General features: G+C 38.4%; 1 protein-coding gene across 50 annotated transcripts in view; it reads left to right on the top strand.

Moving 5' to 3' along the window:
• Positions 1–24,134, top strand: part of LOC106879405 (phosphofurin acidic cluster sorting protein 2) — a 296,592-nt gene that overhangs the window by 138,828 nt on the left and 133,630 nt on the right. For all 50 annotated transcript variants that reach the window (XM_089360530.1, XM_089360531.1, XM_089360532.1 and 47 more), the window contains exon 6: positions 16,263–16,438. In XM_089360530.1, the coding sequence (XP_089216656.1) occupies positions 16,263–16,438 (176 nt within the window). The remainder of the gene's footprint in view (positions 1–16,262; positions 16,439–24,134) is intronic.

Consider the following 24,134-nt stretch of genomic DNA (forward strand, 5'->3'; position numbering starts at 1 on the left):
TTTAAGGTACCAAGTGACCTTTTATAAAAGTCACACTTTAATTGTTCCCTCTCAGAAAACCAGAAGTTATGGTCTGTATAAATGATAGGACAACTGTATTTGGTCTGGCTATGTGATGCAGTTAAGTAATGCAAGCTGGGTTGAAAATATGTGTTAGAAGCAGATATGAGATGTTAACAATCAGCAAAATTACAATTGGGTTGAGAAAGTGTTTGGGTATATGTGATGCAAATGAATGAGCACTGCTAATCAAAGAGCTATGCAGGATGTTGAGCCTTACAGAGAGGACTTGGTGTTATCATGTACTGTAGATGACTTTCTTGTTATGAATATAAACTCATATTCATAGCAATAGGAACTGTATCCCAAAGACAAACCTCTTCTTCAGGATCAAACAATTCTTTCAGCATTGATGTGCTGCTGGTTTTACAAAGCTTAGGTAAGATTCATAATGGAGTACTACTCTCACACCTGGAATGGTACTATTACTACACATAGACAAATGTCCTTGATTGCAATCAAAAGAAGGTTAAGTGCCAGATCAGCTAAGAATCAGCCACCAATGCAATACAACCTCTAATCCATGGATGCACTTTGGGTCTTCTTCTCAAGCATGGCATCTTGCCGAAAGTCTCGGTCATTTGTCATTACCTCAGTGAGGCCCAACACTTGAATGGTGCCTTTTGTCATTGCCAGTATAGTAATACAGCAGGAACTGATTAATACTTTGATTGCACCATTCACATTAGCTATCACAACTAATGAAGGATCCTCTGTAAGACTGATTGATCTATACTAGAAATAGCAACCAAATTTCCTTGAAATCACAACCATTTTCAAAGAAAAAAAGAGGACATGCTGGATAGCATTGTCCTAGCTACATCATGTCTGAACTAAACTAAAAAAATAAAACGGGTTAATCATGGCTGGAATACTTTTGAATCTACTCTGTCAGTGCTGATCTTGGGCTAAACAACAACTACTCTATTGTTAAGTGGGGCAGGGAAAATGTAGTGTCATGACATTGGTGTAATCACAGTTCCAGTGACAGTAGCTCTCAACATACTCTATAATTATTTTCACACACATACCATTATTGTCACTACACCATGGTGACAATTGCATTATTATAGTGTCTGCTTGCCTGTTGTGTCAGCAATTCAGAGGAGCAAGAGGCAACCCTTAAGCTTTAAATGTGTAGTCCTGCTCCTTTCCAGCAGAATCTCACCAACAAACAACAATCAAATGCATCCATATACACCAAGTACATTATATTGGGTTACAGAGTATCAAAGAGTTATCTGAAATGTGAGATTGGTTCTGTTCTTGGCTAATGGTTTGATAAATCCCATGTCTAGCATGATGAAATGGTAAATAGATAATTGTAAGGTGAGAAGTGAGTAAACAACTGTCTTTAGTGGTAGATAGTGTCCAGAGTATTGTGTTGGAAGGGAGAGAAGGGAGTGAAAACATGGTTAAAAGTAATGCTATGAAAAGTTCAAACTAATCCAAGAAATAACTTTGAGGAGGCCAAGTGGGAAATTTGTAGTATTGCAGACTTGTCCAAGGTATGCTATCTTAGAGGTGTGTGTGTGTTCAGACTTGTCCAAGGTATGCTATCTTAGAGGTGTGTGTGTGTTCAGACTTATATGAGATATGCTATCTTAGAGAAGTGTGTGTGTGTGTGTGTGTGTGTGTGTGTGTGTGTGTGTGTGTGTGTGTGTGTGTGTGTGTGTGTGTGTGTGTGTGTGTGTGTGTGTGTGGAGCAGAGGGGTTTGTTTGAGTATTCAGTTGCTTATGAGCATGAAGTATTTGATTTGTGTGCATGTATGTGTGAGAGAGAGAGAGAGAGAGAGCATGCTTATATGTATTTATTTACTTATGTATGTATGTATGTGTGGCGGCGCAATGGCCCAGTGGTTAGGGCAGCAGACTCGCGGTCATAGGATCGCAGTTTCGATTCCCAGACCGGGCGTTGTGAGTGTTTATTGAGTGAAAACACCTAAAGCTCCACGAGACTCCGGCAGGGGATGGTGGCGAACCCTGCTGTACTCTTTCACCACAACTTTCTCTCACTCTTACTTCCTGTTTCTGTTGTGCCTGTAATTCAAAGGGTCAGCCTTGTCACACTGTGTCACGCTGAATATCCCCAGGAAGTACGTTAAGAGTACACGTGTCTGTGGAGTGCTCAGCCACTTGCACGTTAATTTCATGAGCAGGCTGTTCCATTGATCGGATCAACTGGAACCCTCGACGTCATAAGCGACAGTGCCAACAACAAATATATGTGTATATGTATATTCATATAATCTCTAGGATTTTTAAAATTTCTCAATTTCCTTTAATTGCCATGTAGATATTAACTAGGTAGTCGTGTATGTATGTATTTGCAAATGTTTATGCAATGTATGCATGTATATTACAGCATATGTAAGTCCGTGTTTTTGGTTTATATATGTGTACATATGTTTTTTGTGTCTGTGTGTATGTGCATCCTTTTATTATAGACTACACTTCTGGAATATTTTACATAATTCCCCAAATAGCCATGTCCTTCGTGGTTTGCAAAGCTCAACTTTACAAGATTGGTGCTGACGCAGTTAGTTACATAACTAAGTCCCCTAATAATCTCATAGTAGTATGTGCTGATTTCTCATTAGTTCAGCAAATATATATGGTTTTCTTTTTGCCTTTCACAATTAGGTTACTTATATGCTGGACAATTGATTTCTACAACTGGGTTTTTATATCAACATTTTATACCTACATTTTGCAGGAACATTCCACCAGTATCCATTCATGTTATGGATGTGTGTGCGTACATGTGTGTGTGTTTAAAAATGTGTATGTGGTTATGTATAGGTGTTTGCATGTGTGTGTGTGTCTGTTCTGGTATATATTTTCAGGTGCCTGTGTGTATGGTGTGTTTTGTACATATTTCGTGTGTATGTATGGTGTAGAAGTATCTGAATGTGTGGGGGTGTTTGTGTGGCTGAAGAAAGGGTATTTTTGTAAATTTCCAGTGAAAGTTGTTAGTATGTACAGAGAAGTCTTAACTGTTGCCAGAAATTGTTTCAAAATAGATGCATTAACAAGGGTCATTAGAACTAGGTTCTTGTTGAAAAGTGACATATGAAGAAGAGAAAATGGATGTATTACTTCATCTTTCTGAGTTCAATCTCCTCCAGCAGTCAACTTCTGCATCTGAGTTCAATCTCCTCCAGCAGTCAACTTCTGCATCTGAGTTCAATCTCCTCCAGCAGTCAACTTCTGCAATTTTTTTTTATTCTTGTGCATAATATGCATGCATACAGACAGACTGACAGCTGAATCTCAGTTGTAGGTGTTTCTCTTCACTTAAGGTGTTAATAATGACCTTGAGAAAGGTGTGAACATTGCAGTTCTCTTCCCCACCTTCTACCTTGACATCAATTGGTTGAATATTTCTGACATCTTTGATGGATATCTCTGATTACCAAATGTCAAACAGTTGACTATTACATAACTTAAATTTCAAAAACAAAAACAAAAAAAAATGGATTGCAGTTTAGTCAGGAGGTAACACTATTTGTGCTAATGACTTTCACATGCCATGTGGGCTTGCTATAATCAACCTAGTTTCTGTTCAGCTTAAATATCTGTAAGTTGATGTTGGTGGGGAGGGGAAAAAATCAGGTAGGTTGGCATTTTGAAGAGAAAGGGTTGACCAGATTGGTTAGTGCAAAATATTTATCTTTTTTTCCTCTCAGAATCAAGAAAGCAAGCTACAATCATTATACTGGTGTCAATCCAGTCATTATACTGGGTTCCACACAATTATACTGAGGTCAACCCAAGTGTTCTGTAGAGGCCATCTCTTGATATACTCCCTTCCTTGGGTCCTCAACTCATAACAGAACTGCAAGTGTGCTGTCATAACATGTCTAGGGCATTTTAAACCTGACGGAATCCATCTCTCTCCAGGACTGAACACAGTCAATATTTTTCAGAAAGTGAGGCAGACAGGCAGCTCTATTATACTGGGGAAAATCCAGTTGACTATTAACCTTTTTCTTACAGAAGTTTACCTCTTCCACTGAGGTAAAAGAGTTTATATATATAACAGGAAGTTGGAAAATTTGGGGATATCATTTGTTCACCATTACACATTTCATTTGCTAATAAGAATTACAGAATTTTACGTGTTATCAATACAACAATGACAGCAGCTACATGCTGATTTGTAATAAAGGAATCAGCAGGTATGCTTTGACAGAAAACAGCTGGGATTTTACTCTAACTACTAACATTATATATATATATATTATGTATATAGTGCAGTTACTTCAACATGGCTATTGAAATAACTTCACTACATCTGCATATAAGCTCCAACATAGTACTACTACCACCATGTTGACATGATTGTGCTCTTCATACCAACATGGTTCAACACGGTACTTTAACCCAACCATAGTTATGCTCCTCTTCTGTTGCAACATGATGCTGCCTACTCCAGTTTCTTGGTTTGGTTTTGTGTGTGAAGATTTACTGTTGCAGCTTTAGTGATGCCTGACCAGTCCAATTCAGGCTTGGCAGGCATGACTGCGAAAACAATATAGAAAGGTGAGCAGGTCAGAGCTGGTTATAGTGCCCTGGCAGCTCCCTTTTTTCTTGTCTGCAAAGATGATTCTTACTCAAGTTTACTTCATACTTAATTTACAACATTTGAAATAAAATGGTTGTCATAGAGTGTATTGTATACAACATCATACTTTCTCTTATATTCTTTCTTTGATAATTTACTGCATTCACTTTATCAAATGTGCTATATTTCCACCAATCTTTGTCAGACACATTCATCATTGGTGAGGTTGTTTTTTTTGTTTTTCTTTTTATCGATATGGGGTTTCATATAGTTTGTTCTCATAGCTTGTTCTAGTCCTGTAATGATCAGTATTTTAGTCCTGAGTTTTAAGTATGAATATTTTCCTTGACAATTATTTATCCACATCCATATGTCACACCCTTCCGTGTCTCTAAAACAAGGCTATGGGAGAGGGAACTTATATATATTTACTCTACCCATTCACAAACGTGTTTGTCTTGCACTAGTCATAGTCAATAATAGTGATGAGTATATGTCAACTGACATACTTTTCAGTCTTAATTAGTACTTATACAATAAGTGGTCGTTCAACCTGCTAGAAATAGCAACCATCTTAGAAAAGGACACATTGAATAATGTGTTCCAAGCAAACAAAAAACATGGTCATCACTGGAATGTCTTTCATCATGGGCCTATTTAATCAGCGTTAATTTGGCTAAATGTAAAACAGTACCGATAAAAAAATAATTAAATATACAAATAATCATTTTGGATCTTGCTGTGTACAGAGGGCAAATAACAAAAATTTTTTTATCAGTTGACAGATATAAGTACTAATCAGCAAATAATTTGTTCACTGAAAGTATAAACAAAATCATTAATGGTTTTGTTTCGGTTCAAAGGTCCAGGTGCTTCTGGTTGATGAGAGACACCACATCAAAACACCGATGTCCTAGAGTCTTGTGTGCTAATGTGCCAAGTGAGTTGAACACCCAGTCATTGTAAAACGGAGAAGTTATTCTCCTATGGTGTACCTTACGGCAGCCAGCATATTTTGCATCCGAACCTGCCTGGATGTATTAAGAATAAATATGCAAATAATCCTTAATATCTATGAAATAACTGTCAATATATTTTCTTTATTTTCAAGGTATCCCTTAAATTTTCATTGAGCCATGCATTCTAATCTCTTTCAACAGCAGTTCTATAACATGCTACACTTTTATTTTCACTCTGTAAACCTTCATCGCAATTAACAAACTAATCACCTCTTCCCTTATTTTTATAAGGCATAAGTTCTATTAACATAAATTGTTAGCTGTAATGTTCTATATATGATCATTGCTCTTTGAATTTTTACAATGAGTGTATTATTTATTATTATTAATCAACTAGTCCCCTCTCCCCAAATTTCAGGCTTTGTTCCTTTAGTAGAAAGGATTATTATTATTATATAAGAAAAAAACAAAGTAAAAATGTTGGCCCATGTATTACTGGCTAGACTCCCCCCCCCCCCCCAACCCGATTTCCATGCTTATTCTAACCTTCTGAAGTACATAACTTTTGTTTTAAAAGTTCTTTTTGTTTGGCTTTATTTACCACTTTCTCCACATGTTTTACGACTTCCTTAGCTAGTAATTGTATCCAATTATCTTTTCTGCTTGTCTTTCTTCTTCTCCTGTACATTTTAATCCCAAATTCTATTCACAGTATCTTTGTTAGATCTATCTACTGTTTATTACCAAAAAGTCTATTTTATCTTCATTCTATGCATACAGTTTCAAGTTGTCTATAAATATGTGATTTACATCATACTACCTATCTTTAATATACTCATCCCTTGCCCATCCTCAGCAGTAGTGTTAAAGCTGGTATGCATATCACCAAAAAAGGTAATGGGGTGGGGGTTGCTATCACTAAGCATTTATTACCTTATTGATCTTCATACTTCCTCTTTATCAGAATAGCATAATTCTGTCTTCACTTACCCAAAATCTTTACATTCAATTCTCCTACATTCTTTCATTTTTGTTTGTATTCCATTATCAAGGGAATATTGACATAGCTATTTTTATAATTGATCAATAGTGCTGTGATATATATAATTCATTTTCTGCAATCATGTATTATTAATTTATTAGTAATTGGTCATCTTTTTTTTATATCCTTTCTGCTCTAGTAACAATATATTTTCCATATCTAAATATCAACGCACACGCATGCGCACACGCACGCACACACACACACACACACACACACACACACACACACACACACACACACACACTAAAATGCAGAGTAACCTGTCTGTCACACTAGGGGGAAAGAAAGTTTTGCTCCAGAGACGTTGATATTACAATCAAAATAAAACTGCAAATTTTTATTGTAAATTGTATTTACTTTATCAGTTTCTCTCTCACACACACACATATATATCAAGTTAAATATTAAACACTTTTGTTTTCAAAATGTCATTCACAAAATGGATATATAAATGTTATGTGAATGATAATATATGATGATGATGATTTTATATATATATATATATATATATATATATATCGTTTAACGTCCGCTTTCCATGCTAGCATATATATATAAACACACGCACACACACACACACACGCACACACACACACACACGCACACACACACACACACGCACACACACACGCACACACACACACACACACAGGATGCAATGAGTAAATTGTCACCATTATATATTTTTAATTTCACGCATGCGCATTGTTTGTTTTGGATTTTGTCAACTACGCTGTATAGCAGGGTCAGTCGGGCACTGTCATGAGTTGCATGACTTTACAGAATCCAATAGGTCTAAGGACTGCATCATGCTTTCATGTTGTTTGCTTTGGTATGATTTCTCCAGCTGGATGCCTTTCCTGATGCCAACCACTTTACAATGACACCAGCCCTAATGAGATTACCGTGCAGCTTCCAAGAGTAAGATCCTCTTTGACTGAGTGGGGCTACAGTAGGGAGGGAAGCAGCTTTGTGCAAGGAGATGAAGGATTAAAGTCTGAGAGAAGGGGCCAGAGCAGAACATTCTTCTTGCTGTAGAGGAGCTTCATGGCTACTCAAATAATAGGAAATAGGTCATTCTGGTAACTCTTTGATAATCAGCCTTCTCAATTAGGACTGATCTCAGACTAAACAACCAACTTAAACACTTGTTCTGCTTTCTGCAATAACATATTTGCTTTGTGGCTTTTGGTTTGTCTGATATCTTGTTCCAATGGGTTTACATTTCTCCACTGTTAGGTATGATATACCATTTTTACAAGTTTTGGTTTCTCTGGATAGAAATCACATCTTTATGTTGTATACATGAATCTGATCTATATAACTATCTTTTGTCAGAATCTTCTAAATTTGTTTCTTTGAACCATGCATCTCTGTTTAAGTTTCCTGTTACCAGTGGGAATACTTACATTTTCTTTGCTGGATTACTTTTCCAGTATCAAATATTTTGGTGCATTTTACAACTCTCTATTATTTTCTTTCTCATCTAGTAAATGAGCCTAGACAGTATTTTTTTATGTCTTTTTATCCATATTATCCAGCATGACCCCAATATTTTTTCTCTTTTTTCATTTTTTTTCTTCCTTTCCTATTTTAATTCCTAGTGTCTTTCCTAAATAAATTTTAGCAGTATTTAATTCACCTCATTGTTTGTGTTACATTACTAGTCTTATTCTATTAGCCTCATTATTATATTTGACCTTCTGCTTTCAACTGTTATTTCAAGATCTTAATTCTCTGCTTTTTTTTTGTTGATAATTACATCACACTATTCTCGTCACTATTTAGAATTTCTCGATAATCAATTCATCCATTTTTACAAACTGGTTCCTTGAATATATTTTCTATGTCTTTCCTGCCATTAAAGTGCGTTTTTTTTTCTTCTTTATTTACAATATTATTCTGCTATGGTGTATGTAACACTATAACTATGGAACAAAATCAGGGACATAATCTATTATAAACACAGTGTTAAACTACAAAACAAATTTAAAGACATACTGTATTAAAATTAATGATTTACACACACACACTCTGACTTATTTTCTGTTTAGAATTTTAGAATTCACTGCTCAGTTGGGCAGCTACTAGAATTTGTTCACTGGGACTTTGGGTTCACTGGAACTATGCACTTTTCCTTGATATCAAAATGATGATGTTGTAGTACAGTGTATTTAAGATTTGTTAAAGCTTTACCAATATAGTCAGACCATAGCTGAACATTATTATAGGTAGATTTCTTTCCATAGGTACGATTATTAATTGCCTTATATAACAATATAAAATAATAGATAACAACTCTGAAGGTAAAAGAGACAAGTGTATAACAAAGATTATAGTTTCCAAAGGTATTCTATCCTAAGGCGACACTTTCACTTCAACATATGAGATGCACTCAAAAAGCATCTGACTTATTTTTTACCTGCCAAAACTAGTGCCACATGGGCAAAATCCTTAAAAACTTAAAATAAATACTAGTGATCATCATCATCATCATCATCATCATCATCGTTTAACGTCCGCTTTCCATGCTAGCATGGGTTGGACGGTTTGACTGAGGACTGGTGAAACCGGATGGCTACACCAGGCTCCAATCTGATTTGGCAGAGTTTCTACAGCTGGATGCCCTTCCTAATGCCAACCACTCTGAGAGTGTAGTGGGTGCTTTTACGTGTCACCCGCATGAGGCCAGTCAGGCAGTACTGGCAACGGCCACGCTCAAATGGTGTATTTTATGTGCCACCCGCACAAGAGCCAGTCCAGGGGCACTGGCAACGATGAGGAAATAAAAATGAAAATCATTGTAGAAGGTTGTGGAAAGACTCTTCAATAAATATCTTGTGTGAAAGATGAACTTTGCTCTGTCTCTTTATAGTGTAGTTAAGGCTGAAAGTCTGAAACCATTTTAATGTATTTGCCATGTGTTGAATATCAGTGTGTGTTATGATCAATTTCAGTTCATGCTATTTTCAAAATTTCCATGGAAAGTATTATAAAAGTAGGAGCTTATAATTTGACTTTGATTTTGAACTGTAACCAACCAATCAATTCTAGTGGGTATCATAGCCCTTTGAAGTCAGTAGTTAGCTACTGGTGTATATATATATAACTGAAGCATCTTGAGTGGTCAAGCATTAAGTATTGTACTTCTGTGGGCAATAAATATATACTTTAGCCAGTTTGACATTGCTCCCTTTATTTTTATTGTATAAAGCTGAAACTGCAATAAAATGAAAACCTAGAGAGAAATTAACTGATTTTTTATTAATGTACAATTGAATTAAAGTAGCATTCTTTACGACTGTTGATTTATTTTTAAAAAATGCTTTTCCACATATTTTGTGCTGTTACTGAATTATAACCTAATGGTTAAGATGGAAACTTTACATTAGAAATAAAGGTTCTGAATTTAAATTCAGTTGTGTGTACACATAGTGTATGTGTATATATATATATATATATATATATATATATATATATATATATACTTCTATTAAAGCTTCAAAATTATCACAAAATCTGTTACTCAGTTTCACACTCATATGTGTCGGACAGTTGTGATGGAAACTGGCTGACAAACAGGAACTTGAAACTCTGAGTAACAGATTTTGTAATAATTTTGAAACTTTATTAAAAGCATTTTACTCTGTTTGGTATTCAATTACTACTTTTCCCACCTTGTTTTGTACTTATGTGTTCACCTGTGTACACACACACACACACACACACACACACACACACACACACACACACTCATTTTGGAAATTTAGATGTCCTTCCATTATTAACCAACAAAACAAAGATTAGAAATTTATTTCAAAGGCTGATCGTTATGCTAACGACATTGGCAGTTAAATGGACTTGGAAGAATTTTTGTTCAAACTTGTAGTAATAACAAAAATTTGAAAAACTTAATGAATTTTAAAGAAAATTATTCAAAATTAATTAATTATCTTTCAATAATTATGATGATTATTTTGATAATAAATTTGATGAGTTCAATTAACTCCAGTAGTTACATGATTGATAGATATTTTTATATTGACCCTGCAAGGACACCTTTGAGATATGAACATCAAACTTGAATACTAAATGGTATTTAGCTTAATTGTCTTACTGTTTATGCTACTCATAATAATAATAATAATAATAATAATGGTTTAAAATTTTGGTACAAGGCCAGCAATTTGGTGGGAAGGGGTAGGTCGATTATATTGACCTCAGTACTCAACTGATACTTATTTTATCAACCCCAAAAGGATGAAAGGCTAAGTCAACCTTGGTGCAATTTGAACTCAGAACATAAGGACAAAATTCCACCAAGCATTTTGTCCCACATGCTAACAACTCTACCAGCTTTCCTGCCTTCGTCCTTAATATTATTATTAATAATTTTTTCTACTATAGGCACAAAGCCTGAAATTATGGAGAAGGGGACAAGTTAATTACATCGATCCCAGTGTTTTGCTGGTACTTAATTTATCAACCCCCGAAAGGATGAAAGGTGGAATTTGAACACGCAGTGTAAACTCAGACAAATCGCTGCTCAGCATTTTGCCTGGCTTGCTACCGACTCTGCCAGCTCACATCCTTAATCATAATAATAATAATAATCGCAATTATAATAACAATAATAATGGTTTCAGATTTTGGCACAAGGCCAGCATTTTCAGGGGAGGGGTTTAGTTGATTACATTGACCCCAGTGCTCAAGTAGTACTTACTTTATCGACCCCAAAACGAAGAAAGGCAAAGTTAATGTTGGTGGAGTTTGAACTCAGAATGTAAAGACACATTGTTAAGCATTTTACTCAGTGTGCTAACATTTCTGTCAGCTCACCACTTTCAACCTTCTTAATGATGATGATGATGATGATGATGATGATAATAATAATCGCAATAATAATTATTGTTGTTGTATATCTATATATGTACATAAAACACATATGGAAACAACCATGCACTCATGCATACCCAATAAAACATAGATGCTCACATGCAGACATAGAAACGTTTATACTTTATAACTACACTGTTACCATTAATACAGACACCATCACACTACACATCCTCATCACCACCACCACACCTCATAGCTATTGTTCATTCAGGAAGAAAGACAACAGTTGGTGAGAAAGGATGTCTGAACTGTGAAGCTGATGATAATGGCTTAGGGCAGCTAGTAATGTGGTAGTTATGTATGTAACAGCTGGCTGGCTTAGTAGCACTGATGATGATGGTGCTGCTGCTGCTGCTATGGTTGAGTTCATTGGTTGTTGTTGTTGTTGGTGGTGGTGGTGGTGGTTGTACTGTGGTGAAGTTAGTGTATTGGTTGTAGCATTGATGTTGGTGTTGTAACATGGTAGGGTGTTACTGTAGTAGCGGTTTTGTAATGATGTTCACTATAGTTGGGTATGTTAGCTGTGACATCGATAATGGTGATGTCGATTAGCTCCAGGTCAGCCCTACACACAAGAAACCATGCCATTCTTGAGCATCTCGTCTTTTTCCTCCTATGTCCAAGGAACCTCAGCTCACATTATTCAGTGAGTCCTTTTGTCAACCATTTGGCTGTGACCTAAGAGAAACATCGCTACTATTTCTAGCACGTCAAGTGACCATCTACGGGTTTTGTTGTTGGTTGATGCTATGGTGTTATAATGCAGTGGGAGAGTCACTGAAGCAGGGGCAGTGATTGTGGTCCTGGGTTTGGGGTTGTTAGCTGATTGTGGTGATGATGATGGTGTTGTGTTTGGTGATGTGGTGTGTTATTGCTGTTATTGTTGCCCTTTGGTTGGTATTATGCTGATTGTGTAAATGGTGGTCTGGTGGTTGGAGTAGTTTACTACTTATGGTGGTGTTGTGATGTGTTGTTATTGTGTTATTGCAGTGATGGTGGCCCTGCAGTTGGGACAGTGAGCTGGTTATGGGGATGGTGGTAGTGTTGTGTTGATGTGGAGTGTTATAGTGGTCTGGGGTTTGAAGTAATATGTTGGTTGCAGTGGTGATGGTGATGGTGTTGCATGTTGATGTGGACTGTTATTGAGGCAATGGTGGGCTGGAAATGTTATTGTTAAAAAAATAGACAGGACCATAGTAGTTGTAATACAACGATGGTTGTGTGGTGGTTGGTATCTTATTATAGAAGTGAAGAGGATAATACTGGTACTGTGGTTAGTGTAGTGCATTGTTTATGGTAATACTGGTGTTACTGTGATGTCATAGGGTGAATGTGTTACAGTAGTAATGGTGATGTGGTGGTATGAAAATTATGGCGAGGGTAGTGGTGAGTGGGCTGTTGTACTTTTATTGTGTTCCTGTAATCTCTCCATTCTTCCTTGCTGCCTGTCCTGACAATGGCATTGTCAAACCATTTAGGGAGCCTCTAGATCAGAAGTTCTCAATGCTGGCAGTACTCCCCACAAGGGGGCACTGGGCATGTTGAAGGGACTTTAGGGTGTGATGAGGTACCATAATGAACATGCTAAATTTTACCTTATGCAGCTGAGGACTGCTCTGCATTTAAATTGATGTAATGATTGCATTGTTCAATTAAATGGAGTTGCTTGAAACGATCGTACTGCATTACCTCTGGATATCCTTGTTGCTTATTTTGATTTTAATCATCTTATTTTGAAATTGTATGGTAGTAACTTAGATAACTTAAATATGTTTTAGCCAAAGATTGGCCTGAGTTATGTCTAACTTAATAGCACCACTTGACAGGATCAGTAAAGTTATTTTTAAGTTTTGTGGTATCATGCCCCATTCAAGTAGGGAGTTGTTGTTGACTGAGATGTATCCAAGTATAGGTGGCTTGTCTGATATCCCTTGAAAAACTTTCTCCAGGTCTTGTTTGAAGGTGTTGGGATCTTTATCTTCTTTGATTTCCTTTAATTATATTGTACATGATAAAACTAGTAACGATTATTAAAGTGAAATGAGATCTCTTCTAGCTCAGGGAAGTCATTAACTTGAAATATATTGAGTAAATTTACAACATTTTATCATTTCACTGTTAAAAGTTTATACAATCCAATTTTAGAGTAAAATTTATAAATTATCTTCCATGTTAAATTAGTTTGGTTGTGATACCTCACTTGCCACTTAGGTAGGTGTTAGACATAACTACTTAAAAGGTAGGGTGCTATAAAAAAGGTTAAGAACCATTGCTCTAGATGGTCACTTGACCTGCTTGAAATAGAAACCAAATCACCCTCAAATCATACCTTTCCATTAAAAAAAAAAAAAATGGACGTTGTATAATGTCAACCTGGGTTTCCTGTACATAAGAACAAGATGCGATGGTCATAGCTGGAATGCTTTTGATTATAGGAACTACCTGATCAGAACTGAGTTGGGACTAGACAATAACAATGGTAGTTGCAAGGATTGGAGGAAGATTGGCTAGCCAGCTAGCCATGCTTCACTGCCTTTCTTTATCACCACCACCACTACTGTCATTACTGCATTTGCAGCGGTAGGGCAGGGGGAAAGCTATTTGGTAAGCAGCATCAGATATCTCTATTTCTGTTGGCAGTTTTCCTTCTGAAGCATTGCTCTTTGGTAGAATTCTGCTTGGCAGCACATCAAAGACAAGTGTGTATGTGTGTGTGGCGGGGGTTAACTTATCGATCTCCCACTCTCCTTTTCTCTTTTTGCATATGTTTTCTTTTTTTTTATTATTATTATTATCATTATTATTCTTTCTGCATCAACGTTGAGTAATGCATGCTTGTGTATGTTTGTGAGTTTATGCGCAAGTGTATCTGTGTGCTTTAAGTAGTATAATGTCTGGACAAAGCCTGCTATGACACTATCCGAGTGTACTTGTGGTAATGATAATGGAATGGTTTTTGTTTAGTTTTTTTTCTCCCTTCTTTTGACATTCTTATGGTAGGCATGAAGTCTTTAAGACATTAAAAGGGAGTGGGTATGATGTGGGAAGAGTGGTAATGGTGAGAATTATGGTTTTATAGCTTTTCTACAAAGTGATTTTGAAATGCTGATTTCAGACATAACATTGTCAGTTAACATTCATTTCTGCTTAAATAAATAAATAAATAAACATATATATATATATATAGAGAGATATATAGATATATATGATAGATAGGTAGGTAGGTAGATAGATAGATAGATAGATAGATTTTTTGTATCTGGGCAACTTGGGTTAAAGAAATACCATCAGGTATTTTTGTTTGAATGACCAGTTTATCAGATTTCTTACCAATGTGTATATCTCATTGATAAAAAAACACAATCACAGCAGGCTTCCTCACTATTTCCATCTACCAAATTTCAATGGTAAGATCTTGTTTAACCCAAGGTTAAAAATGGTTAGTAGAGGAGAACCCTTGTTAAAGGTGTTAAGCAGCAATATTGAACTTGGGACCACATGGCTACAAAACAAACTTTTTAACCACACAGCTTTGCCTGTGCAAATTCAGTTTGAATTACTACTGGTTGTCATTGTTTGTCCAGATCAGCCGTGTTTGAGGATAAATGATCAAAGTTACTCCAACAAAGGCCATCCCTTCTCTCTGTTTGTCTTTCAACCATAATATTTCCAAGTCTACATTATTCCATATATCCTTATTTTGTTGTGGTGATTGTTGTCTACATCCAAGTCAACCTTGATTGAGAAGACATGTGATCAAAGGCATTCCAGTTGTGACATTCCTACTTATTTCTATGTAGTTATCTAAGGTGGTAGTGTATGATTTAAAGGCAATTTTGCTGTTGTGTCTAATCAGTCATGCTATTACACAAATGCTCCTCTGACTGAAGGAAATCTGCAAAGGGATGCAGTTCTGCCGTAAGGAGCAGAAGAATAAAAATTTTTGTTTAGTATAATATCATGGCAATGAGAGAAAGAGGAAAAACGGTTATGGACCTCAGACGTCATTGAAGTAGTAGTAGTAGTAGTGGTGGTGGTGGTGGTGATGAAATGTTGAGCAGGACATAGCTCAACATTTGGCTCTTTGGTTAGCAAAAACAGACTCTTCGGCTTGCAAAAACCAAAAGGATATTGTAAACATCAATTAAACACATGAAAAAGAAGTTTGTTGGGATGACTCAACTCTCAAAAGCTAAGGCTTATAAACAGGTACCATAGGGTTAAGAATAAATCATTGCTGTAACCTGTTACAGTGTACTCCCATACAGATCTCCAGTGTAAATTAGAGGTATTCTTGAGCGACAGATGTATGGATTATGCCTATCCTTTCAGCCAACTACCTACATATCAAAGGTCTATTTGATTGGAACTGACCTGGAGCTAAATTGCAATAACTCATTGTTGTAAGTAAGCAGCAGCAGGGTAAAATTGAGAAATGTCTTTTGTTAGCTTGTAGGGCTGTTCATCTCCTATTGTGGCCATAGACAGCAAGTTAGAAGTCAACAGAGATGATAACTATTTTCACAGGCACCTGTGATTGCGGAAAGTAATGGACAAATTGACTGAAGACTGGAGGGAGTATTATGTGTTGTGCTCTACTTGAGTGGATGTTGGTCAGTTTATCTATGTACTGTTGTAGATATGTTAGTTTTAAGCTGTATAAGTTTATTATTGTCTCTTTTTTTAAGGGAACCTATTTATTTATTGTCATTTGTTTTTTTTTTACTTGTAGACCGTTCTCCTGATATTGACAATGATTCTGATGATGATGAAGCTCAAGAATTCAATGACCAGGAGAGCTCTTCTAATGATGAACTTAGTGACAGTGAGGGCATGATGCTGGTTGAAGAAGGTCGGCCGCGACCTCGCAAGACTAGCCGGGGGCAGATACGTCCTGTCACATCCAGAGTAAGTTGTACTTTGCTATTTTGTTTTTTTAAGTCTCTTTCCACGAACACATTACTACCACCATCAACATCACTACCACCATAGTGTGACAACGTGTAATCTACCTACATGTCTTTAATCTAAAGTCTTTCTGCTTGATAATCTAAGGTTTCTATTTGATCTCAGTTATTTTTGTTGTAATAATAATAACAGCAATAACAATAATAATAGTTGTTGTTGTTGGGGGCAGTAGATTGTTGGACTAAATGCCTTCTTCTATGTTCCTCAAATTCAAATTCAACAGGGGTTGTTGACTTTACCTTCATTTCCTACAATGACCAAGAAGATTAATACCAGGGACATTTTGGGATCAGTTGACACTATCCCTTCTTTATAAATTTATGCCATGTGTCAATGTGAGAAATAAGTATGTGTGTTGTTGTTGTGTAACTCCAAATTTGCCATTATTGAACAGCTTATGATGTTGTAATTGTTGGTGTTGCTGTTTAAGACAGTAGATTGAGAGAATCATTAGGGTTGGGCAAAATTCCATTAGTATTTGTTCCAATTCTTTACATTCCGAGTTCAATTCCCACCAAGGTTAACTTTTGTCTTCTATCTTTTCGAGATTGATAAAATCGAAATACCAGTCGTGTACTTGATTTGATTTCCCCTTAAATTTCTGGCCTTGTAACTCTGTTAGAAATAATTTTGTCGTTGTTTAGTTCCAGGTTGGTCCTAATTGAGTTAGACCTACAATCAGAGGTGTTCCATGTGTGACTATCTCAACCTGAAATACTTTGTACAAATTCTTTCTTTCTCTTTTTTTGTTTATTTTGTTTTCAAAAAATGGTAGGATTTGAGGGAGATTTCTAGCAAGCTAATCAACCATATACAAGCTGTCTTATTGGCTTATGCTGTTTTTGTTAAAACTAAAGTACCAGTCATGTACTGGGGTGGATGTAATCAACTTGCCCTTCCCCTCAAAAAATTGCTGGCCTTGTGCCATTATTATTATTATTATTATTATTATTATTATTATTATTGCAAGGTTTTGGCAGAATTGTTAGAATAACAGGCAAAATGCCTTGCAGCATTTGTTCTGGCTATTTTCATTCTTAGATCAGATCCTGCTGAGGTGAACTTTGCTTTTTCTTCTTCCAGAGTTTGCTTATGATAGAAATGATTATTACTTCTATTTTTAGGATGGGTGATTGGCACAATCATTAGAATCTCAGACAAAATGTCTTGTGGTAACTGTTCCAGCTCTTAAAGTTCTGATTTCAAATCATGTCAAGGTCATGATTTGTTATACATTATTTCATAGTTGATAAAATGAAGTACTGGTCAAAAATTATGATTGTTTTAATTTGTTAGCTCCTTTGCCCAATTTCTTACTTTATGCAACATTACTTCCATTCTTTTTTCAAATTCCAAGGTCAACTTTGCCTTTCATCCTGTTGGAGTTGATAAATTAATTACTAATTAAGTACTGGGATTGATATATCAACCACCCACTCAAAATTGCTGTCTTTGTATGTAAACAAGATGTTATTATTAATATTCACTGCAGGTAGGGCAGCAAGCTGGCAGAATTGTTAGTACACCAGGCAAAATGCTAAGCAGCATTTCATCCATTTTGTTCTGGAGTGCTAACAATTCTGCCAGCATGCTGCCCTACCTGCAGTGAATATTCATCATCATCGTTTAACGTCCGCTTTCCATGCTAGCATGGGTTGGACGATTTGACTGAGGACTGGTGAAACCGGATGGCAACACCAGGCTCCAGTCTGATTTGGCAGAGTTTCTACAGCTGGATGCCCTTCCTAACGCCAACCACTCAGAGAGTGTAGTGGGTGCTTTTACGTGTCACCCGCACGAAAACGGCCACGCTCGAAATGGTGTCTTTTATGTGCCACCCGCACAAGCCAGTCCAGGGGCACTGGCAACGATCTCGCTCGAAAATCCTACAGGAGCCAGTCAGGCGGTACTGGCAACGGCCACGCTCAAAATGGTGCATCTCATGTGCCACCCGCACAAGAACCAGTCCAGGGGCACTGGCAACGATCTTACTTGGCTTGCCGGGTCTTCTCACGCACAGCCCATTTCCAAAGGTCTCGGTCCGTAGTCATCGCCTCGGTGAGGCCCAATGTACGAAGGTCTTGCCTCACCACCTCAGCCCAGGTCTTCCTGGGCCTACCTCTTCCACGGGTTCCCTCAACTGTTAGGGTGTGGCACTTTTTCACGCAGCTATCCTCCTCCATTCTCACCACATGTCCATACCAGCGCAATCGTCTCTCTTGCACGCCACAACTGATGCTTCTAATGTTCAGCTTTTCTCTCAAGATACTTACACTCTGACGGGTATTCACATTGGCATTACACATCCAACGGAGCATACTGGCTTCATTCCTTGCGAGCTTACGTATGTCCTCAGCAGTTACAGCCCATGTTTCACTGCCATGTAGCATGGTTGTTCGTACGCATGCGTCATACAGTCTGCCTTTTACTCTGAGTGAGAGTCCCTTTGTCGCCAGCAGGGGTAAGAGCTCTCTAAACTTTGCCCAGGCTATTCTTATTCTAGCAGCTACACTTTCAGCGCACCCACCCCCACTACTAACTTGGTCGCCCAGATAGCGGAAGCTATCGACTACCTCTAGTTTTTCACCCTGGAATGAGATAGAAGTTGTTTCCTGTTTGTTTGCAGTCTTTATTGCACCTGAACATCTGCCACAAACAAAAACTAACTTGCTAGTTAACCTGCCTTTGATGTTGCTGCACCTCTTATGTGTCCATAGCTTGCACCGGGTACATCTTATAGAGTTACTACCTACTCCTTTTCTACATACTGAGCAGGGCCATCTACCTGAAGGGGTTTGTGTTTTATCTACCTTCCTACTTATTAGGATTTTGGTTTTAGCTAGGTTGACTCTAAGGCCCTTCAATTCTAGACCTTGCTTCCACACCTGAAACTTCTCCTCTAGTTCTGATAGTGACTCCGCAATTAGGGCAAGGTCATCAGCATAGAGGAGCTCCCAGGGGCAACCTGTCTTGAACTCCTCTGTGATTGCCTGGAGGACTATGGTAAATAATAGGGGGCTGAGGACGGAACCTTGGTGGACCCCTACCTCTACCCGGAATTCATTGCTGTACTCATTTCCAACCCTCACCTTACTGGCCGCATCTCTGTACATGGCTCGCACAGCTCTCACTAGCCATTCTTCTATCCCAAGTTTCCTCATTGACCACCAGATAAGGGATCGGGGGACCCTGTCAAAGGCTTTCTCCATGTCAACGAAAGCCAGGTACAGAGGTTTATCCTTGGCTAGGTATTTCTCTTGCAACTGTCTCACTAGAAATAAGGCATCAGTAGTGCTTTTACCTGGCACGAACCCAAACTGCATCTCATCTAAATTGATTCGCTCCCTAATTAGTTGGGCTATGACCCTCTCTGTAACTTTCATAACCTGATCTAACAGCTTGATGCCTCTGTAATTATTTGTATCTAAAGCGTCCCCTTTACCTTTGTAGCAGTTGACTATGATGCTGCTACACCAGTCATAGGGTATGACTCCTTCGTGTATCACCTGGTTCGTAATACGGGTGACTAGGCTATAGCCAACACTGCCAGATATTTTGAGCATCTCTGCAGTGATTCCTGATGGGCCGGGGGCTTTCCCGGTCTTCATACTCTTAATTGCTTTATCTACCCTGGTACTATCAACTCGGATAGCTGGTCCCTCTATTGGGTCGACATAAGGCAGGCTCTCTTTCTCCCATTCATTCTCTTTATTAAGCAATCTATCGTAGTGGCATCTCCAAACCTCTTTCTTTGCATCCTCATTTAATGCAAGCGTACCATCATCCATGCGAACACATTTCTCTCCTACAACATCACTATTCTCTCTCCTACACTGTCTTGCAACACGAAATACCTCGAGTCTTTGGTCCTCATGGCGCAGAACATTGGCAAATCTTTCCTTATCTGCTTCCCCTCTGGCTAAATAAACCTGTCGCCTAGCCTCCCTTCTGGCACATTGGTACAATTCCCTGCTACCACCGTTCTTCCAGTCCTTCCAAGCTTGTTTCTTTTGTCTAATAGCCCTGTCTACCTCCTTGTTCCACCACCACGTTACTCTGGGTTGGGAGGGGACCTTACACCACCCACAAATCTGGTCGGTGGCTTTCAACAGGTTGTCCCGCAGAAATCTCCAATTGTCTTCCACGTTGTATGATGCTATATCCCCTTCTATTTCGTTAAATGCTTCAAGTAACTTGTCTCTAAGTCTCTGTCCGTTTGCAGGGTCTTTAAGCTTCCACACCCTTCTTCTCCAAGCCTGTCTAATTCTGGGCACCCATTTTGCCTTGATCCCAAAGTCGCTAACTACTAATCTATGTTGTGGGGTACATTCTTCGCCAGGGTAGGTTTTGGCATTTATAAGCCGCCCTCTTTCCCTATTTCTGGCGAGGATGTAGTCGATTTGGCTAGAGTGTCTGCCGGAGCGGTAGGTGACTAGGTGACTGGCAGGTTTCCTGATGTTGGTATTGCAGACCATAAGATTGGTTGCATCACAGAACTCCAGCAGTCTGGTTCCCTCCTCGTTGCGGGAACCGAAGCCATAGCCTCCATGTATGCCATGGAAGCCCCCAGCACGACGTCCGACATGACCGTTGAAGTCTCCAGCCACAAAGAGAAGGTCCCTGTCACTCGTCGACGAGGTAGTTTGCAAGAGGGTGTCATAGAATTGGTCTTTCAGACCATCTGGTAGCCCAGGTTGAGGTGCATAGGCTGAGATGACAGTAGCTAATCTATGATGAAGCACTAGTCTGATCTTAAGTACTCTGTCACTTACTCTAACGACCTCGATTACCTTATCCACCCATTTCTCCGCTAGAAGTATTCCTACGCCCCCGACCGCGTCAGTGTTCCCTGCCCAGAAAATCTTGTACCTGTGTTCTTTGCCTGTGAGGAACCTTGCAGAACCTCCTCTCCATCTTACTTCCTGGATGCAGCACATATCTACGCATCTCCGTTCAAGCATCTCAACAATTTCACCAGATCTACCTTTCAGCGTGCCGACGTTGAGAGTGCCAATCCTAACAGTATGGGTGTTGGGGGTGTGGGCCTGTAGCCTGGGAAGGGGAAAAGCAGTGTCGTGTACCTGAAAAGAAAACTTGCAATTGGAAGAATTCATAAGCAAAACAGTACCTACAACCTGCAAACATTTCTCAACCTTAATGCGCTACCCAAAGGTAGGGGAGAGGATGGCCAAGGCCACTAGATGGGTTCCGGGAGACAGCCGAGGTTGACAGGATGACAGAGGGATGAACTTCCGGTGGAGGGGGCGGGATGACAGAGGGATGAACTTCCGGTGGAGGGGGCGGGATGACAGAGGAATGAACTTCCGGTGGAGGGGGTGGGATGACAGAGGAATGAACTTCCGGTGGAGGGGGTGGGATGACAGAGGAATGAACTTCCGGTGGAGGGGGCGGGATGACAGAGGAATGAACTTCCGGTGGAGGGGGCGGGATGACAGAGGAATGAACTTCCGGTGGAGGGGGCGGGATGACAGAGGAATGAACTTCCGGTGGAGGGGGTGGGATGACAGAGGAATGAACTTCCGGTGGAGGGGGTGGGATGACAGAGGAATGAACTTCCGGTGGAGGGGGTGGGATGACAGAGGAATGAACTTCCGGTGGAGGGGGTGGGATGACAGAGGAATGAACTTCCGGTGGAGGGGGCGGGATGACAGAGAAATGAACTTCCGGTGGAGGGGGTGGGATGGCAGAGGAATGAACTTCCGGTGGAGGGGGTGGGATGACAGAATGTCTCATTTACATACAAAGACACCTGAGGTCAACTTTGCCTTTCGGAGTTGATAAATAAGTACCAGTTGAACACTGGGGTTGATACAATCAATTTACCCCTGTCCCAAACTTGTTGGCCCTGTGCCAAAATTTAAAATCAATATTCACTGCAGGTGAAATTCTAAATCAGCAGACTCACACACACACACACACACACACACACACACACACACACACACACACACACACACACACACACACACACACACACATACACATGCACGTGCGCACACACAGAGCTTTGTGCCGAGTCAATTTAGTTACTTTTATCCTTTCTGGGTTAAGTGAATCAAATACTTTTAAGGCATTGATATTGATTCAGTTGACAATAAACTTCTCCAATATTGCCTTTACTCCTACTCAAATGAAATGATCAGTCTTTTAAATAGTTAAAGCAGTAGTGTTTGGAATGATTTAACTGCCAAAAGTTTCCATCTTAAATGATTTTAGGTGACTGAACTACATAGCTATTCCCCAGCAAATGATATATATGGATCAAATTCTTTTAGTAGGCATGTGTCTATTGTATGTATTAAAATAGTGCTTGTAATGTCTTGTAATTTTTATTCTATTATAATATACATAATTCAAATTTTACTAAAGTGAGCTTTGTGTTTCATGCCTCCAAAGTTGGTAAATAAGTACATTATTCTTTTTGCACACACACTCCCAGCAAACCCTAATTCTAGAAACCATTCCAGTGGCGACCATCTTATGTTTTCTTTTTCAAGCAGTGTACTTAAGACTACATTGTCTAGTGTGTTCTTCTTCTTTTTAAAATGTTAGAGTGCAATTTAATTTTTTTGAAAACTTGGCTGCTATTTCTAGCAGACTCCTCATTGACTCAATATGTACCAATCGTATATTGTGATTGACTGACTCAACCATACTCTACTTCTGTTTTTACAAATTTGTGGCTTTGTGTCAATATAAAAGATCATTGTTTCAAGTTGATACTTTTAGTTGAATACTAGATAAAAAAGACAATGCAGCCTTTATCCTTTAGCATTTTAATTTCAGATCACACAAGGAGTGGTTTCTCATATTCATTCACCAGGACTAACAAATAAAACATATGCTCATTGTGTTTTTAGCTCCAAGTCAGCCCTTATCGAGCTGATATGCGATCAAAGATGTCCTAGCCATGATGATCCTAGTATTTTGTATATTAGGGATTAAGATTTAAGCAATATGATAGAGATTTGAGAAAGTTTTTAGTGCTATTCCAGGGAGATTGAGTGACAGCATACTGCTTCTCTAATAACAACTATTAATATAGGATGGTTACTTCATTCAACTTCAATACTCACCACCCCACATACAACACAAACACTTTTTAAAAATAAATGGCTTTGTGACTGGTTAAAAAAAAAAAATTCTCATCATTATGGGTATCATCAACATCTTTGCTTTTGCTTCTTTTTTTTTTTTGTTTAGTTATTTTGCTTTTCACTGAGAAAATGGGGAAAGAGAAATTTGCACTGTGAATAAAGTAAATGTTGGTGTTTCTTCTGAGAATCCATACTGGATGAAGAACTCAACAGGAAACTTGCTCTCACCCCTTTTTACTGATGAATATTTTGTATGAGAGCAACAGAAGATGATGCTGTTAAATTTGGTTAGGAGTTGGATAGAAGAGGAAATAAAGACATTTTGGTATTCACATGTCTTTCTCAAAGACCAGTTACATGGATAAGTTTTTTGTAAGAATTGGAGCTTGAGATAAAAGGGACTTTGTAGTATTTGCACTTTTTTCCAGTGTCAGTGAATTGTCAGTGTTGTTTAGCCTCTGATCAGCTCTGACAGAGCTGAACTGTAATCAAAAGTATCTCAACCTTGACCATCTTGT

The sequence above is a fragment of the Octopus bimaculoides genome, chromosome 11 (genome assembly GCF_046866305.1).
Source record: "Octopus bimaculoides isolate indiv1 chromosome 11, ASM4686630v1, whole genome shotgun sequence".
NCBI classification, from domain to species: domain Eukaryota; kingdom Metazoa; phylum Mollusca; class Cephalopoda; order Octopoda; family Octopodidae; genus Octopus; species Octopus bimaculoides.